The 20758-nt window shown below is 42.0% G+C and overlaps 1 protein-coding gene across 30 annotated transcripts in view; it reads right to left on the minus strand.

The window, feature by feature from the left end:
* The window catches only part of NRXN1 (neurexin 1), a 961778-nt gene that overhangs the window by 839178 nt on the left and 101842 nt on the right, over positions 1–20758 (minus strand). For 19 of the 30 annotated variants that reach the window (XM_088666846.1, XM_088666837.1, XM_088666835.1 and 16 more), the window contains exons 3-4: positions 8051–8068; positions 1587–1616 (exon numbers count right to left, since the gene is read on the minus strand). The exons of 6 other annotated variants lie outside the window; for them this stretch is intronic. In XM_088666846.1, coding sequence (XP_088522972.1) covers positions 1587–1616; positions 8051–8068 — 48 coding nt within the window. The remainder of the gene's footprint in view (positions 1–1586; positions 1617–8050; positions 8069–20758) is intronic. 5 more of the 30 variants (XM_088666848.1, XM_088666836.1, XM_088666840.1 and 2 more) reach the window with 1 other exon arrangement.

Here is a 20758-nt window from a genome sequence, read left to right on the forward strand (position 1 = left end):
GCTGCTCCCTTAATCCTGGAAGAGCTGCCCACCCCACCAACACTTCCAGCAATCTCCTGTAGCCAATAGGCCTCACCCCACCCAATTTCTCCTCTGAATCTCTCCACACAATGCACTTCTTCTGCAGAGTCTTTCTAATACCATGTAACAGATTTAACTCTTCAGAGCGGTCAGCTACGGCAAGTTAACCCTTGCCTAAATTCCTGCCGATTTCCTCACTCTACTCCCCCTTTGCATGATGCTAAAATCATAGAGCGTTCGAAAAGGAATGTGCCACCTATTACGGTCTACACACTGTCTGGCCTCAGGTAAGCATCAGGTACGGACAACAACGACTTTATTTATACGCAATTACTTTAGATTTCCTTTTAAAAAGAAGAGCAGCCATTTTCAGCTTAGAGGTCGATTTTTGAGTCGGAGGGTCCATCTGCCTATCTTCCCTACATGCAACCCCTTACCTTGAGCTTGATGCAGTGTTTCACAGTAAAAAAAAAAAACATACCTACCTCCCATCACCACAGTGCACCAACACTAAATACACATGTTTGCATCACTCAGACATACATTGAAATTATATATAGATGACATTCAAACAGAACTTTAAAGAAGGAAGGAAGTCATGTAATACCTTTACTTTTACCTATGGATTTGATGAAATGGTTCCATGAAGAAAGCATTGCCAGACAAAAAGAGAGAGAACAAAGAAGAGAAAGAACAGTAAGAGTCATGTGTGTGTAAATGTAAATGCTGTCACAATTCAAGAACATGAAAAGAGACAAGGCATGAAACAAGTGTTTGAAGACAAATGGAAATGCAATTGGTGTCGCATTTTAAGAATGGCTGCTTTGCAACCTTCATGTCCATGCAGGAGAACACAGAGGTAAAACCCATGCTTCATTTTCAAACGAGTGACACAGAAGTAACATGAACACTGACTTTAAAGGGAGCGGGGTTTGTACACGGTGATGGGGAAACACCACTTATTTCATCATGTTGCAAAACTGTATTCTTAGCATTCCAGAAGCCAGGAGCGAGTGCTTTCCACATTTTCAAAACAGTCATGCATTAATGCAAAGCAGGACTCTCTTGCTAGGTACAAACTCAAGACTCTTCTCTTTCGCAATCTATCTTGGGAGTATGGCTCCCTTTTGCTCTTTGCTGTGCTTAAAATACACAGCCATTTCCCAATCAGATATTCACTCTTTTTTCTTGCTGACAGTTATTATATTGCAAGTTGGGTAGGGGAGACAGTTGAAAAAAGAAAAAGAGAGAGAGAGAAGGAAATCGAAAGATTTGAGGAGCAAATTAAAAAACAAAAACAAAAAACCCGAAAGCAGTTTCTACGTAGCACTATTCATATTATGTATATAAATATATATGTATATATACACACAACAACAACAAAAAAGAAAATAATAATAATGTGACTGCGATCATGTGCTTATTTGCAGCCCAAGAAAGCTCGCAAGCATTTGGCCATCATTTGCCGTGATGGATTTTGAAGCTGCTACAGAAGAAAAAGGAAATAAACCAAAATGAAATAAAGAAACAATGAAAGCAGAGTGGAAAAGGAGCAGAACCCATACCTTGGTCGCCCATCATCAAGTGCGCCAGACCTTAAAGGGAAACAAGAGCACAGTCAGCAATGAACAAGGGTGCACGGGAAGGTGGTATCGTCACAGTGACCCCAAAAAATGTTTTTCTGCAACAGGCATCTGTTTCCTGTGAGATGTTTTCCATTACAGTGGAAAATTAAAAGAGCATTTTTCAACCACTGGTTGGAATGCTTTTTGTGGGGTTGGGAATGGGGCAAAGGGGCCATTTGGTTTCTATTCTAACACAGATTAATGCTGCCCTGTACAGCTTCGTCCCTAGGCATTAAAGTTGGGCTGAAGACAAAAAATAAATAAATAAGAAAATCATTTCAAGTTCAACAAATTCCTGGAACACTCAAGTCTCCCAATTTCATCGTTTTCAGTAGGAGGACAGTTAGCTGCAAAATAGCTTGCTTTTTTTCCCCTCCCGAATTTCCAAACGTAGAACAGTGTCAACCTGAAGAATGGGCTGGGTCTGATCTTTTTCCCCTCGTTGAAAATGAGCATTTCAAATAATTAAACAAAATAATTCCTTTGTCACATTGAAATGATAATGCAAGGGATGTCTCCTTGTTTGTGTGAAACATTTGAGTAGAATAAGGTCTGTTCCTGAGCAGGAAAATTGTTAGTCATCCATTGGGATGGAAGCAAATATCAGCATTAATTGTAACTGGGAAGAAAATCCCTTTGTTTCGGCACCAAGTATTTTCTCCAAATTAAAATATGCTGTGCTTAAAGTACATTGATGCTGAAATCAGTTTCCCAATTAACTCTCCCCTGCCGATTGTGGAGTACTGAAGTTTTAATTGGGCTAAGCAAAGCAAGTTCTCCAAATCCATTTAAAAATAAATAAATAGCTAAAGCAATAGCAAAAGAATTGGTTTATTTTTTTCTCATAATCAAATTTGGCATTTTACATCTTATATCCCCGTAAACAAAAGTTTAGCTCTTATGCCAATTTATAAATAGATGCTTAGCAGATTGGTTTAGGGGGGGGATCCAAATCGTAGTCATTTAGACCCCCCAAAAAGCTATAAAAGTGTGCTCCTTCCCCTCTGGAACAATTTCGTGGTACATTCCACATTATTTTTTTGGTTGGTTCACACAAAGAAGGTGTGCAATAGAATAATATGCTGGTTTTTGCTGTAAGGTAAGATTCCTAAATTTGATATTTTTAATTCAAATAAAAAGTTAGGCGCACACATAAGACATATAACAAGTGATCTGGAGGAAGGAAATATTTCAAAAGCAGAGAGCCCACACCCCAAACGCACCGCTTCATATAATCAATCAGTTGATGAAATAAGGTTTAAAACAATGTAATAAATTTTTCATTGAATGCAATATCTCTTCTACATTGACAATTACTCTGTATTAAGCATCTGGACACATGAAGAATCTTATTTTGGCTTCTGTTGCAGTAAACCACGATTGTTTTTTTAAAAAATGTTTTTTAAAATTCTGATCTTGTAGCATAAACTCGATGGCAGCCTCAGAAATTGCATGATTTTGGAGAAGACAAGATGCGAGTCCACCAGTCTATGTCAACTCTGCATTAAGTGTCACTGTACCAAGTGAAGTAAGTTTGTAATGATTTAAGTCTTGTAGTTAGAGTGTAAGCTTGTTTACTCAGAAGTAGGTCCCACTTAGCTCCCACTGGGGCTTCCTCTCAACTAACTGCGTTTAGGATTGCAACTTTTGTCCAGCTTTGGCTCATGAGTGTAGTGCTTTCCAATTCCTTTCCTTTGTGGATTTATAACTGTCTTTAGGATTGGAAATTGGATGTGCCAGGTTCTCTGTGACTGAAGATTCTCCTCTACTGGAAAAATAAATAAATCACTAAGTAATTTGTGCCTTTTGAATGAATATAACATACAACTTTATCATGTCTTTCAAAAGACGTGGGCTCCTGAATTAGAAAGAGCATGTTCCATGAAACTGTGTCAATCAAACTCCTTTCATGTTCCATGAGAAATATGCTCAAGGTTTTATGGCTATCAGTACCTTAATTTTCTCCTTTTCATTTATTTATTGCTTGTGAGATTGGGGGAGGCGGCGTGTTCTGGGGTCATAAGAGGGCTGGTACTGGAAGAGGGAACTAAAAAACTTCTGTATGCAAGCAAAACACAATATGAAGCACCATCTGGGTCCCGGGTTTCTTTAGAGCACAAGGCAAAGTGTATATTGCAATACGATAAATCACCGTGAAAATGAGCCTTTAAGGCAAGTTTTGTTTTGTTATTGTTTTTTAAAAAATGTGGGCAAGGGCTGAAATAAGTATCAGTGTCTTGGATACAATGGTTATGTTGGGACAGAAAATGAAACAAATCAACCACATAACCCTGAGCATCTCCTATGTGCATAAAGTTGCAGGAACAAGAGTGAGACCATCAATGCTCTTTCCAATAACTCGGGGGTGGGGAACCTATGGCCTTCCAGATGCTGTTGGACTACAACACCCATCATCCCTGGCCATTGGTTATGCTGGCTGCACATGATAGGAGTTGGAGACCAGCAAGGTCAGGAGGGCCACGGGTTCCTAATCCCTGCAGACATCCCTTTTTGCACACATTAGTGCCTGCAAATTCCTACCGCTAGTGAATGCCTGGAATTCTCTGCGGAGCCAAGGTGCATACAATCCCAGCTCATTTTATTCTGACATATTTTCATCCTGGAACATGTAAAACAAAGGAAGCTCCCACCGGTCTCTCTAACTTAGTACTGGCTTCAGTGACTAGAAGTGGCTCTCTGGGGTTTCAGGCAAGAATCTATCCCAGCCCTAACTAGAGATGTAGAAGAACTGCTTGCAAAGCATGCCCAGTTATGTGGGTTTTCCAGAACACTTTGCGTATCACATTTTGGAAATTTTCACCTTGCATTGAGAAATGTTCTGATGTCCTACATCAAGTGCTTGGAACCTCTGGCCCTCTAGATGTTGTTGAACTATGACTCTCACTGTCCATGCTTGCTGGGACTAATTGGAGAAGTAGCTCAGCAACAATTGTAAGATTAAAGGTTCTCCACACATGTCTTATAAGAGTGGTCTTTCATTTAGTAAAAGTTTTGAAACGGCCAAGCTTGCCTAGTATTCATTTGCATTTGGCACCCATTCATTGTTACTGGTGAACTTATGACATATAAAATGTTTTTCTTTTTCTTTCCTTTTTAGGTGGATATTCTTAAAAATGCTCAGGACACAAGAACAGGTTGTTTGTAAAGCAAAAAAAAAAAAAACCAACAAAAACTCTAGATAGATGGTTGATTAAATATTACTATGTACTACAACTAGAAACTAGAAACTTAGTGTCTACAGTGGAGCCCTACCCTAAAGAATTATATTTGCAAAACAGCTAGATTGGTTCAAGGTACCTTAGTACTTAAAACGATTCATTTAACATTAGAAATGACTTATGCTACGGCTGAGCATCATGCCAAAAAAGGAATCGTGGAAATGAGTCCTAAGAGATTTAGAATATATAGATATATGTACACGCTACAAGCATATTTTTTGCATATTCAACTTGAACTACTACCCTTCGGCATATGCTAGTTTGCAAAGATGGGCCAATGATATCTTATGCCTGTCTTTTTATTTTATTTCCCCCCCTAAGGTCAATTTGGTTAAGGAATTCTTGCTTAACAGAGAAAAACCTTATCTGCTCTTAATTAAAGTGGTTCCACAGAGTGCTGTGAAGACGCAGTGATGTAGGCTGGCTGAATATCTGACTCACAGTGCACTTTCATGTCAGCTGCACTGGACTCTCAGAAGATATTCCCTTTCATTAAATCCTTGGCTCGGATGTTTGAACTTGCCGTGTGTTCCTTTGGAATAGTCTTAAATAGTAATAGTAACGATAATAATAATGATACCTCTGGATGGGAATGATTCTGCCTGAAAACACATCCAGGAAAAAATCTGAAGACAAGACCACACAACTTGTGAACCACCAAGAACACCCCAGCTCACCTGGCATGCCTAGTGGCCCAGCCAGAAGACAACCTTCTGCATTTTCTCCTAACCCAGCACTAGGCCACTTTGCATGGCAGATACAACCAGCTTGTTTGATCCCTAACTGGGAGGCCTGGTCTAAAAGTGTCATTGGACCCCTGTAAATATCAGAGTAATTAACAATGAGCATGAATGTCCTATGCTTTCCCTAAGGTGCTGCAAAAACAAAACAAAAACCCACACCTAGATATGTTTTACCATGTAGACAAGACTATGTGTTAGTTTCCCACATTTGGAGTGGTTTACTTAAGGGACCCAGGTGGCGCTGTGGTTAAACCACTGAGCCTAGGGCTTGCTGATCAGAAGGTCGGCGGTTCGAATCCCTGTGACGGGGTGAGCTCCCGTTGCTTGGTCCCAGCTTCTGCCAACCTAGCAGTTCGAAAGCACGTCAAAATGCAAGTAGATAAATAGGAACCGCTACAGCGGGAAGGTAAACGGCGTTTCCATGTGCTGCTCTGGTTTGCCAGAAGCGGCTTTGTCATGCTGGCCACATGACCGGAAGCTATACGCTGGCTCCCTCGGCCAATAATGTGAGATGAGCGCGCAACCCCAGAGTCGGTCACGACTGGACCTAATGGTCAGGGGTCCCTTTACCCTTTACCCTTTACTTAAGGATATTGGGACGCGGGTAGCACTGTGGGTTAAACCACAGAGCCTAGGGCTTGCCGATCAGAAGGTTGGTGGTTCGAATCCCCATGACAGGGTGAGCTCCCGTTGCTCGGTCCCAGCTCCTGCCAACCTAGCAGTTCGAAAGTACGTCAAAGTGCAAGTAGATAAATAGGTACTGCTACAGCGGGAAGGTAAACAGCGTTTCTGTGTGCTGCTCTGGATCGCCAGAAGCGGCTTTGTCATGCTGGCCACATGACCTGGAATCTGTACGCCAGCTCCCTCGGCCAATAACACGAGATGAGCGCCGCAACCCCAGAGTCAGTCCCGACTGGACCTAATGGTCAGCGGTCCCTTTACCTTTACTTAAGGATATTAATTGTGACCATACTCTCCTTTTGGCATTTGGTGTCTGAGACGCATATTTTCAGGAGTCGCCATGTGCTCTGTAACTGCTTTTTTCTGTAATTGTAAAGTTCTTTTAAACCAGATTTTGGTGCTGTATTTTAAATTGGGTAAATGATACGGTAATAATAGTAATAAAAATGAGCAAAGACACCTTACATAAGTGGCACTTAAATCAGATGTTTGGGGGCTGCAGCATAATGCCACAAAGACATTATGAACAGGTATAAGACAGAATTGAATTCCATTTCTTCATATATATATATTTTTCTGTAAACCACCAGGGCATTTTGTGTCGTAAAAATGTAATTAATAAATAAGAAGCTGCTAATGGCTCACATAACTAACTAATGTGGACATTAAGTGCTCTTATACAGGAGCGGAATGAATGGCAATCAGTGCCAATTAGTTTAACAAATGGCAAATGAATGGCCTGTCTTGAAGTAAGGGCAGTTTTGTCAATGATTTCAGATTTTCATCCATCATTTTATGGATCCGTCATTTCTCTCCCTCCCCTTATAGAACAGTAAAAAAAAGGGGGGGTGTCAGCTTCTCTCTACACCAGATTGGTAGTGCTCTAAAAGACCCTGAGTCACAGTATCACAATCAACCTCTGTGGCACAAGTCACGGGGGCCAGAGAGTCATCTCTAGATGTCGTTTTGCTCCCACTTACTGGTGTCAAAAACTGTGACCGCAATATAGCAAGCCCCTCGAGATGGGGCTTCCACATGCTCAGAAGGCCATTCCAAGCTTCTTCTCCCTAACAGCAGTCCCTCCGCCACACAACTGGCATTGGGGCTGCATAGCCTGCAAGCAGGGCTTGCCCTGAGCAGGGACCAGGAGCTTCTGGTGTGACAATGGTGATGGTAGGCAGTAGTACGTATGGCGATGATATCTGCATGTGCAACCACAATAAGACCACATTGCATGTTGCTTTTTAAAAAAAAACTCAGGGGAGCTTCAAAAGCAAGGTGCGGTTAGGGAACAACGGATTAAAAACTTTCTGGGCACCAAAACCCTTATGCAAGGTTGCTGACTCTTCAAATGTACAAGAACAACGAGAAAGCCAGGCGATCCCATGATTAAGGTTATACAACTCAAATAAATGTCAGTGTTCTTTCTCTCTTAGTTGCTAAGCCATTATTGGTGCATTAATGCTGACCAGAAAATATATCTCTTCCCCCCCCCCCCCCCGCCACTGCTGAAACCAAGAGATTCTCCCAATTTCAACAGTGTCTTTTAAAGGGGGGGGGGAACTTACACCATCACCATGTTGAAACTTAAAATAGTCCCAGAAGGAAATAAGAAAATCAACTTACCGTATTGAATGATAAGGAGCACCACTATAAACACTAACCAGGAGGCAAAACACTAAACAGAAGGGATAGGAAGGGCAAGAAAAGAGCTTAGGAAAATAAGGTAGAAAGCACCCACCTTCCACATGGTTGTCTTCTGAAAGCACATAACAAGGAGGGAGAGAAAAAGGGGAAAAAAATAAACATTCATTAAGCAGCATGCAGACTGGAACTTGCCTTTGCATGGGATCATCATGCAAGGCACCGGACACCACATGCAAGTGATCCATTGCTACTATCCAGAAGGAAGTGGGGCCAGGGGAGACCAAAAAGCACAGGGAGGCAGTGTTTCTTCTGTTGAAAGGGAAACCCCACTCCTGCATGTGGCGCAAAACAAAACAAAAGTGCAATATCTCAAGTGAAAGGGGTGGTCGTTGTTTGTTAAATGGACATGTGTGATATTCGGGTTCATCCACTACGAGTTCCTTAGGTTAGTCAATGATTTCAAAGGGTGCTATGGTGTCCAATGGTTAATTTCTAAAACAAGAAATGAAAAAAGTGCCTGGGAATCAAGTCTGCCTCTGGAATAAAAAAAACCCTTTCCCTCTTAATCCCAGATAAAGGAGGGGGGGGAGGAGGCTGGTTGAGACCACTCAGTGGCCAAGGAAAAGCTGTCTATAAAAGGCCAGAGCCAGGTTTACTTCTGCTTCACACACTGGCATTGAGAAAGATACACTTGAGTGCCTGCTCCTGTGCCTTTTAGAAGAGCTGGATACACAGACGTATGGTTGCAGCAGGTGATGGATTTTGCTCTTGCTTCTCTCCATGCCAAAGAAAGCTTCACTTAGCCAAATGTGTGGGCCAGGTTTATGCAAATGTTAGAGACCCAGAAGAAGGGCCAGTTAAAAATAATAACAATAAGGAAACAAAAAAAAAGTGCCAACGCTTACTTTAAATCAAACTCTCCACATGTACAGCTGCACTACACACTTATTTTGGGTGCTGTACTGGTTTAATGGCTGTCACATTCCCCAGAGGGCTTTCCCTGTTAATAGATCATCTGGCACAGGGCAATTGTTTCCAGTGAGTCCTGGGAAATGAGGGTTCAGCCAGTTTGCATCTCTTGTGGAGACATTCCGTGCGAGCTGCTTTCATGCTTACAGACTTTCTAAATGCGGAGCTGCCCCTAGAGCAACATAATGCAGACAACGGTATCTTCTTCAACGGAGTGAAGCAGGTGGCACTGTGCCCCGCAGGAGAAAAATGCTGTGCCAGCCGAAATCACCTCTTTTATTCACATCTGTTCAAAGTAGAGAATCCAAGGCTAGCTCCAAGTTTAAAGCGACTCTCTGAAATATGACCCGACATGGACCTATCTCAGCGGGTTCCCGGACTTGGGTTCATCTGCCAGCGGCAGCAGTTGATATCTACAAGCTACCATTTTAAAATCCCTTCCATGCCCCTGAAGCACAGCTGCTGCAAAGCACTGCAAAGAACTTGTAGACCACTTTGAAGGGCAAGCGCCAGAGCCCCAGCAAATGATCTAAGGTGTCAGGAACTGGTGCTAAGCTTGATGGAATTCCTTCCCTCTTCTGTACTCTGGCCATTCTAGATCAGCCGTTCTCAACCTGATACACTTCCAATTTCAATGAATACAACTCCTGTCACCCATCACCTTTGGCCACACTACCTGGGGCTGAAGGAAGTTTAGAGTCAAGCATACTGGCCATCCCTGCTTAGATGTTTCACCATTTCATGTGAAAGTTGCACTCCTTCCAATCCATGCTGAATGCAGCCATGCAAGACAAAGGCTATTTCTCAAAACTGCAAACTATTTAGAAGCAGTGCCTAGTTCCAGAATAATTCCACCTTGCTTGTTTAAGGTCAAACTGTATAATCCTAGTGAAACAGGCTGGGGAGGTTTTAGGAGGTCAGTAGTACAAATGAGTGATAGCAGCATAATTATGTCTGTAATGAAATGACTTAATCCTGCATTTCACATTGACAGTGATAATTTCTCTTGAATTCCAAATCAGTAAAGTATCTCATTACTGCATATAATTATTGAAAATATGGGGAGGTAACTGGTCTAAATGCAACTCTCACATAGCTTACCCATGGCTATTCTGATTGCAGTAGAACTGCACCGGGAAAAGCGATTTGAAGAGCAACAAACTCGACACTCAATCCTAACCAAACTGATACATTCCGAAAGCCCATAATCCACGTACCGCAGAATTGTTCCCTTCCATTCAGAAGCTGTCTTCACTGAATCCATCAAAACTTTAATTTTGCCAAATGGAGAACTTGGAAAACAGCATATATGCTCCTGAGGCAGTTTCCTTTATAGCAAAGCACACAAGCAAACTATGCAGTGTGTGGAATAACAGTTGGGGGAGAGGAGCGGGAAGAAGAGTAACTTTCCCGTCGCTTGAAAAACTCTGGTTTTGCAGTCCCCAGCAGGCAGCAAATGCAGAAGCTGGAGCAAATCTCTGTTAGTGGGGTTGGTGAGCTGTGTTTGGCTTGGTGGGTCACACATTCAGTCCTGCACTGTAAACATAGGGTTTGAATTGCTGGCACGCTGATCTCACCACAATCAAATGAATATTCTGGTGCTCCACAGATTTGATGTAAGTAGGATGCAAAAATGTACACATTATTCTAGCCTATAAACTCAGTTCACACGTAACAGTTAGCCAAGCCATGGCTTAGCATATATGTGCAAACATGTGTGATCCTGGAGAGAAGATGGCATTGGTTTTCCTTCCCAACTCATCCCCCAGCTGCTGTGCTGCTGTGAGATATGCCATGGTTTGGTTTAGAATGCTGTGACTCATGGTTCATCTTCTCCAGACAAAGCACAAGGTACAGACCGGGGGGGGGGGGGAAGTATGGATAAAAGTAGTGGTTTGTCTGGAGTAAGGCAAACCATATGCCTGGGTTTGGATTAAACGCTGAGCCAAAGAATGGCTTAGCCCACAGCTTCACAGAAACATCAGGTCTGGAGAAGAAGCAAATCAGTTAAAATCTCCTCCATGGGAACTTGCTTGTTTACACGTTCACGGTTTGGTTTAGTGTCACCTCTGAATGGGTCACTGCGTGAGATGAGAATTAAGGAGCTCCAGGGTTCTTATGTAAGTGGGATGCAGCCTAACCAAATATACAAATTGTTTGCTTGTTTATTTCATAACATTTATATACTGCTTGATTATAAGCAACAACCACCCTCAAAGTCGTTTGCAAAATGAAGAAAGCAATAGAATTATGGTTGAACAATTAAAACAACTATTTAAAACACTTAAAGAACTAAAACCAGCAATAAATTAAACCACATACACACCAATAGCATTCTAGGTATCTGGGCAGGTTTGAACCTGTGTTTGGAAACTGGTCAGTACCCCTGCATTAATTAGACCCTACAAAATAAAGTAGTCAACTAGAGCTTAGTGGAATGATGCTGGCCAGTATTAGGTCATGGAAAATAGGGAATGAGACAAGCTTCAGTGCTGGGCTTGTTCAGTCAAAGCCTATGTAGGAGAAAGGGAGGCAGGGGGCTCTGATTCCCAATCCTAATTAATCTACAAGAAGGCAAGAATGGAGGTACAAAGTACCTGGAACTTTCACAGATATTATGTGACTTGCCTTGTAATTGCATTATTACCCTATTTATTAACCTGTACAAGCCCCCTTGCATGCTGAGGTTAATGGAGATGTAGCTTTGTTTGTCATTACATAGTAAGGCTTGAAAGTCATAGTGAGGCTTTTTCAGTCCAGCACTCTTATTCATTTGCGCACCTCCTGATTGGCCAGCACCCACAGCCTGGATGGGTGGGCTGTTTATTGTTATTGTTTGTTATTATGGTATGTATTTCTGTGTTTTTTTTATAGCGCAAACTACCCTGTGATCTCCAGATGAAGGGCGGTATAGAAATTTTAACAACAACCACCGTATTTAATGATGATGTTATTATTATTATTATTTATGTAATCAGCAAGTTACCTTGGCAGATCCTTTGGTGCCAATATGCAACCAGGAGCCAATATACAACCAAGCAGCTCATTTGGTTAGAGCACAGTGGTGATAACGCCAAGGTCGCAAGTTTGATCCCCGTATGGGACAGCTGCATATTCCTGCATTGCAGGGGGTTGGACTAGACCAGGCATCCCTAAACCTCAGTCCTCCAGATGTTTTGTACTACAATTCCCATCTTCCCCGACCAACTCTAATGTTCTGTGTTATTCTATGAAGGTCCCACTTTGAGTATTTAAAGTCCTAACCAACCTGGAGGCAGGATATTTAAAGGACTGTTCCCCCCCACTGTGTCCTCAGCATTGCTGAGAGTACTATGTGCCCCAGAGGTACACACACACACAAACACACAGGATTTTAGCATTGCAACTCCAGCTCCCTGGAATCAATTACCTGCTGAGATCAGACAGGTGACTAGCATCATGATCTTTATGAACCTACAGCAGCCATTTTTGTTTAGGAACGCTTTCCCTGATGTCCAACCCAGCCGTCTGTGGAATACTAATTTTATATCTGATGAAATTGTTCCATTGTTTCTAGAGTTGGCATGGCTGCTGCTTTTCAGGTTTTCGAGTTTGTGGATGTGCATGGTTAAGGCTGGGCTGTAGAACACATTTTCTTTTCTGCATGTGGCTACATGGGCAAAGCGATCAGTAAGGATCCAACACCTGCCATTACATGGGTGCGTTTGGTACAGGACATTAGATCGCATGCTTTCAAGGAAAGTAAGGAGTGAAAATGATATGGAGAAGAACATGTTTGATCTATAAAAACAGCAAGATAACCAAATCAGATAAAGCCTGCCCGGGGGGGGGGCAGAGTAAAAGGCAAAACATCCACCCAGAGGTAGATTTAGGGCAATTAAAACAGTGTGGTTGCATCAGGTGCACAGCCAAGGAGGGTGCCTTCTTAAAGCTTGATAAGCACTTGCCCAGCTTCAGGAAGGAGGTGTGAGGGCTCTGATGGGAGTCCTAGGGTCCTCCTGCCTCCTTCCAAACCCAGGCAGGTGCTTACCAGACATTGGGAAGAAGGTAGAAGGGCTCTAAAGCTCTGCCAGTGCCTTGAGCCTCCTTCCCAAAGCCTGTCTTAAGCTAGTGCCACAAGGGCTGTGAGGAGGGCATCAAATGGCCTTGTACTGGGCGGCATATTACTAAGGTACGCCCCCTGATCCACCCTGGTTTCTATGGAAGAAAGTGTATTTACATAATGTTCTAAATGAACATTATCTTTTGTTTAGAAGCAGCGGGTCACTTAAATATACAGTGGTACCTCGGTTTATGAACACAATTGGTTCCGGAAGTCTGCTCATAAACTGAAGCATTCATAAACTGAAGCGAACCTTCCCATTGAAAGTAATGGAAAGTGAATTAATCCGTTCCAGATGGGTCCGTGGCGTTCATAAACCAAAAATTCGTAAACCGAGGTGTTCATAAACCGAGGTTCCACTGTAATCTGCTACATACAGAATTTTCAAACTGGAAGATTGGATTGCTAATTCATCAGTGCATGAAAACTGCAGCAACTGATGCCATAAACGTAAATGTAGAATAATAATAATAATAATAATAATAATAATAATAATAATAATAATACTCCACTCATCTAGCTTGGGTTTCCCCAGCCACTCTGGGCAGCTTATAGCATATATCAAAATATAAAAATAATCAAACATTTCCCAAAACAGGGCTACCTTCAGATGTCTTCTAAAAGTTGTATAGTTCTTTATCTCCTTGACATCTGATGGGAGAGTGTTCCACAGGGAGGGCGCCACTACCAAGAAGGCCCTCTGCCTGGTTCCCTGTAACCTCACTTTTCCCAGTGAGGGAACCAGCAGAAGACCCTCAGAGAAGGACCTCAGTGATGAGGGGGTGGAGACACTCCTTCATGTATACTGGGCTGAGGCCATTTAGGACTTTAAAGATCAGTATCAGAACTTTGAACTGTGCTCAGCAACACACTGGGAGCCAATGAAGATCCTTTGGGACCGGTGTTATATGGTCGCGTCAGCTACTTCCAGTCATCAGTCTAGCTGCCACATTCTGGTAGTTGTAGTTCCCGAGTCACCTTCAAAGGTAGCCTCACGTAGAGCGCGTTACAGTAGTCCAAATGGGAGATAACCAGACCATGTACCACTATAACCAGACAGTATGCAGGCAGGTAGGGTCTCAACCGGTGTACCAGATGGAGCTAGTAGACAGCTGCCTTGGACACAGAATTGACCTGTGCCTCCATGGACAACTGTGAGTCCAAAATGACTCCCTGGCTGCGCACCAGGTCCTTCAGGAGCACAGTTACCCCTTTCAGGATAGGGAGTCCTTCACACCTGCCCGCCCCCTATCCCCTCGAAACAGTACTTCTGTCTTGTCAGGATTCAACCTCAATCTGTTAGCCACCATCCATCCTCCAACCGCTTCCAGACATGTACATGGTAGATGGTAGATATCTACATGGTTCCATGTATACACTTATCTGGGAGTAAGCCCCACTGAGCTCATTGGGGCTTACTTCTGAGTAGATCTACATGCAATTACCCTGTCAGTCTCATATAAAACAAGAAGAATGTTGGTTTAGTCTCCCTTGGATATAAACAAGTGAAAACAACGGCAAGCCAGTAGGCTGAACAGTGTCCAGAATTGTCTTTGCCATTGTCCATAGTAAAGTGAGATCAATGAACAAGAGAGAAAAATTACACTGCCCTTTAAGCTATTTGATGTCTTTGAAGGCAGAACCACAGGAAGTGAAATGAGAGTTGTTCCGATGGGGCCTTTTCTACCCATCACTGCTACACTGATCAAAAGCCAAGGAAAAACAAAATTTTCAGAGCATCAGTTCACCACGTGCTTCACTCAAGCCAAAAACATGGATAGGGAAGAAGCTACATGGGATTGTAACACTGGCAGCTTCCAGCACCCACACAGTGTAAAAGAAGATTAGCCGTACTCCTTTTCCATATGTAGGAAAGGATGCAGAAGCAAGCCAGCATCTCAACATGGTGTGATCTAAGGAAAAACCAAGATGTAGATAGGCAGGTCCAAGAGTTCTTGACTTTCTCCTAGCAGGTCCTCATTTCAGATTTTTGAAAAGCACTATCCCAAAGATGCTAGCTCTTATCTCACCAAATCCTACTGCTTTAAATGAAGCATAATACTCCTCCACGATGCAAACAGAGCATTACTGTGTTGGTTATTAACTTTCACACTTTGTTATAAAGTTTGTGGAAGCCCTTAAGTGTGAAGAAGGATGTCCTAGTCACCTTAGCTCAGGCACCCCCAAACTGCGGCCCTCCAGTTGTTTTGGCCTACAGCTCCCATGATCCCTAGCTAACAGGACCAGTGGTCGGGGAAGATGGGGATTGTAGTCCAAAACATATGGAGGGCCGAAGTTTGGGGATGTCTGCCTTAGCTAATAGGGCACCCTTATTCTCTACACATTTCTTAAATCCAGTCATTGCATTATTTGTGACCAGATCCACAAACAATCATGATCATAATCATTTATTATTTGAACCCCCCTCATCTGACTGGGTTGCCCCTGCCACTATGGGCGGCTTCCAGCATATACAAAAACAAAAAGGCTCATAAAACAAAGCACTGAGATAAAAATTAGATTCATTAATATAGCAACTGCAAACCATACTAGCTGGATTCATAAAGTCCAAGCAGGTGAGAATTATAACTTATTCCGGTAGGGAAACATCCCTCCTGACCCCTGGGAATCTGATGTAGTCACAGATCATTGCCCCCCAGCCACTACCACCACACACCACACATGCCTTCTCATGCTCAATTGATGGTGCATGTCTAGAATAGCCCAGGTCAGCCCTATCTAGCCTAACATCCTGTTCTCCAACAGTGGCCTATGGGAAACCTATCAGCAGGACATGAGAACAGAAGCTCATATTCAGAAACCAGCTGCCACATTATTATTATTATTATTATTATTATTATTATTATTATTATTATTATTATTAATATTAATTATTATTATTTTGAGATATAGCCATCAGAACTATACTCAGTATTCAAAGTACATTCACATCCTAGATCTGTATAAAGGCATAAAAATAGTCACAGATTTATTTTCAAGCCCTTCCTAATGGTCCCAGTCATGGAATTTGCCTTCTCACAACTGCCATGTATTAGGTCATTTTTTTGATGGAGCTATTGGGATAGAGGTTATTGGTTTATTTTTTGTTTTATTATGTATTGTGTATTCTCATTTTGCTTTTTTTCTGTTGTGACCTGCCCTGCAATGAAGGGCAATACTGTATACAGATGAAGGCCATAGATGATGATGATGATGATGATGATGATGATGATGATGTCTTGGTTGCTCGTCACCAGTTCAGACTCCATGAGTTGCAATCCCTGTCTCCAAAATGTGATTCATTGAACAGTTACTTATCTTGAATCACAATTGCCTTTTTGATGTCCATTCTCCTGGTTTGGAGAAATAGGAGCATAAGGAGAGCCTGATGGATCAGGCAAATGGACCATCTGGCCCAGCATGCTGTTCTCACAGTGGCCTAGAAGATGCCTTTGGGAAATCAGAAATCGGAACATGAGCTCAAGAGCACTCACAACTTCCTGCAGTTTCCAGGAACTGGAACTTCTTTGTGTGCCTCCTCCATGAGAGGCCCAGAGGGTGGCAGAACAAAAACGGGCCTTTCCTGCAGTGGCTCCCCATTTGTGGAATGCTCTTCCCAGGGAGGGTTCGGCTGCCATCTTCCTTATACACCTTTAGGCGCCAGGCAAAAACGTTCTTCTTTAACCAGGCCTCTGGCTGATTGACATTTGATGCCCTTTTGAATGTGTTTTGGGAGGGGGGGATTATTGGTTTGTTTCTGTTCTTATTTTTATTAAGTATTTTGTATTTTTATATTGTGATTTTATGTTGTGAACCACCCTGAGATCTATGGGTAGAGGGCGGTGGACAAATTTTAATAATAATAATAATAATAATAATAATAATAATAATAATAATAATAACTGCCTCCAACTGTGGAGGCCGAGCACAGTCATCATGGCAAGCAGCCTTATGCTCTATGAATTTGTTAACTGCTCTTTTAAACCCACCCACTGCTTCCTGTGGGAGTGAGTTCCATAGTTTAACTATCTGATACAATGTAAACTTTGCCAAATAAAATACATAGATATGACTGCACTGTCAATATCTACTCAAGATGGAGAGACTGAATCACTGGAGATGGCAACATAATGCACAAGCATGCTAATATTTTAAAGAGCTATCCCCTGAAAGGCAAAACAACCGCAACACGCTAATGACGGTGATGTAACAGAGGCAGGGAATAAAGCCTTTTCCTGGGGCGGCTTTTGCCATCAGGATATAAACTACAGAGCCTTTTGTGGACTGTCTCCACACAACAGAGGAAAGCTGGTGAGGAACAAAATATCTTTCCACTATTTTCTCCTTTTAGTGGTGCGTCTTGCATGTAGCGGGGCTTCATACATCTTCTGTCGATGTGATGGGACTTTGCCAGCACAAATGCATTCAGCAGGAATCTCTAAGTCACTGGGGAGCTGTTAAATTCCAATGAATTCAGTAAGAAAAATGCAAGCTTGATTGTGGTTGCGAAATTGTGTCCTAAGGTTAATGTCTATGTAACCAACAGCTTATGGCTGCATTTTATCATTTCAAAGGGAGTTGCTCCGTTGGTCTTTATCCCATCATGCCTCTCTTGTTTCCCGAAACTTGGCAAGAGCTTCCTACATTGTCCTCTTAAGGAAACAATCTGCAATACGCTCTTGCTCAGAAGCACTTTTTGGTCTGAAAAATACTGGCTTCCAATACAGAGCCAGAGGATGAACAAATCAGAGAAGGACAGCACAGACTTTGGCAAATCAGGAGTGGAGTCAGGGCTATGGGTGGGGTTAAAATCTGGAGCAGGGGTGCCTGTTTTAGTCGTCTTAGTCGTGTTTGACTCTCCATGACCCCATGAACTAGAGAATGCCTTGGAAACTCTTACTTTCTTCTCAAAGCTTCTCCTTTTTAATGTCCATGGAGTTTTCATGACAAAATTACTGGAGTGGCTTGCCAGTTCCTTCTCCAGGTGGATCACATTTAGTCTAAACTCTCGGCTATGACTTGTCCATCTTGGGTGGCCCTGCACGGCATAGCTCATAGCTTCTTGGACTTGTTCAAGACCCTTTGCCATGATAAGGCAGTGATCCATGAAAGGGCAGGGGTGTCTACCTCTGCTCAAATGCTTGTGAGTAGAATCAAGATTGCTCAGCCTGAAGTGACCATGCCTCCTGCTTTGATTCTGCCTGAAACCTCAAATGACCACCCCTTTTTTTCTTGTAACCAAGAAACCAAAAAACAAAATTTACCATAACTTGGAAGAATGTGGGGCCATTAGAGGAAGAAGCATAGTGCGTTCCCACAGACACATCAGGAACTGGGATGGCTACAAGTCCCAGGAAATCAAGATGCCCAGGAAGGAAAGAGAGTCTCCAACAGGAAATGTCTCTCTGTAGTCCTCTGCCAACTTTCTGAATGAGGTTGGAATACCAGAGAAAGAAACCACAGAATTTTGGAGGATTTGTAGGCTATGCATTTAACAAATTATACAGGGGCTGAAGGAAGGCAAATCCTTTTTTCTTTCAACCATGCCAAACAATTTGGTATCACCAGCAAACTTGGCTATCTCACTGCTCATACTTAGCTCTAGATCATTTAAGACTAAGTTAGAAAGCACAGGCCTCAATGTTGATCCTTTGGGGAAACTCCACTTTCTGCATCCTTCTGTTGGGAGAACTGTGCATTCATTCCTATTCACTGCTTTTGGATCCATAAGTGGACTTCTTCATTATCAAAATATTTTTTTCTAGTTTATCAATAGTCACCTATCCAAAGAAATTAGCCCTGTCTACTGGGCCACCATGGTTATCTGCTCTCCTCCAGAATCTGATCCGGAAGGGCAGGCACTTCCAAGAAGGAGTTGCTCTTTGGTATGGCCACAACATACAAGACCGCCACTGACATACACAAGGGAGATCTTCTGTGGGTGTAGGTATTGGGTAGACCTCTCATTTCTGGGTTTATTTTTTCTTGGTTTCTCACTTTTTCAAACTCAACTTTAGTTTTCTCCATTTCAAGATAAATGTTCAATTTTTTACATAAAAGTCTGCACAAATATTTGTGTATGTTTTCACAAACATTTATCCTAATATCCCCAATTTTTCCTAGTATGTGAATTTCTGAAAGCAATCTCCCCATATTAAAATGGATTTCTTGGTATGCGGTTTCCACTGATGTATGCCTCTTTCACTAATATGCACATTTTCCATATGCATTCTTTGGTCAGAATTCAGAGAAGTGCTAATTTCAAAGGAGAGCTACATTTCAGTTTCATGAAGTGCAAAATAGGCATGCTTGTCTTGAAATTCATTAAACAACTCTCCCCCTGCCCCCTCCCCTTCTGATGTGAGACTCTATATGCAAATGGAACTATATAACTGCACTGTGTAAGATCTATAACTTCAAAAAAACTCATGTCCAAATTTCCTTTTCCTTCCTCATTCCTTTTTCCTCATGTGCTATGTCTTTTAGATTGTAAACCTCAGGGCAATAACTTTTGTGAGCCACCCTGAGAGCTTCTGTGACCCAACAGCAGGGTGGAAGTGCTTAAAATAAGCACATAAATAATGTAAACTTTTATTATTTCATATGTTGGGTTATTCTTTTCAGATCAGTGCAGGACATTAGGGGAACTTTTACTGGAACAGAATGTCTAGTAGCTCTTATGCTTGTATTTAAAAGTTTCCCTTTGGCCTTAAAGAAAATCTATAGAAAGTGATGTAGGACAGGACTCAGAAAAGAGCTACAAGAATAGTCTATGATCTGGGAAACCTGCCTTACAATAAACAGCTTAAAGAGCTCAATCTATAGAGTTTATTGAACAGAAGGTTAAGAGGTGCCTTGATCACAGTCTATAAGTACCTTTCCAAGGAAACTGTGCTTGATACTAGAGAACACTTCATCTCAGCACAAAATAAGCGTACAACAATTATTAAATGGCAAGGAGCAGCAGCACATTTTTAAAGAAGTGATTACATTGACCATACAGTATACGACTGCTACATGCTTATGGGAGCATACCTTGCTCAAAATATTTCTGCTTTGCATATAACATTCCTTTAGAAACCTTGCATGCCTCTATAATAAACTTCATATCCAATTCCTTTATTCCTTTATGTACACCTGTCAAACTTTGTTTCTTTCTCTGCTTAGAAAGGCTGGATGCTTATACATGGACCTTGGAAGTGTGGAACAGCCATTCTACAATAATTCCATAATTCCTTAAGTATCATTTGTCGGGGTGTGTGTGAGGGTGAATTTAGCAATGAAGATGTAATTTTAGAGATTGCTTTAAGATCTATTAGAATAATTTGATTAAACTTTCTAGATAGGAAACCCTCTTCCTTTACCTCTCTCTCCCCCTGTCCGTCCCTGGACTATTTAACAATTTGATTATTTCATCCACTCTTTGCCAAGTCTGCCGAGAAAGACAGCAGTGGGCAATGTGACTACGAAGCATTATTTCACCTAGCAATAACTCAATGTGCAATTAGTGGGCAGAATACATCAAACAGTAAAATTATTGTTCTTCGACGGCATTCCTAGCACCTTAAGAGATGTTTTACTTGCAGAAAAAATGGTTTTGAACTCACAGTGGATAGTGAAGGTGGATCTCTGCTTTTCGTTACTAAAATGAATTTTAAAAAATTATGGCAATCATCCCTGAAAAGAAGCTCCTTCCCATAGCAAATTACCTTTTAATAGTATTGTGATTGC

The sequence above is a fragment of the Zootoca vivipara genome, chromosome 3 (assembly GCF_965207765.1).
Source record: "Zootoca vivipara chromosome 3, rZooViv2.hap1.1, whole genome shotgun sequence".
Lineage (NCBI taxonomy): Eukaryota > Metazoa > Chordata > Lepidosauria > Squamata > Lacertidae > Zootoca > Zootoca vivipara.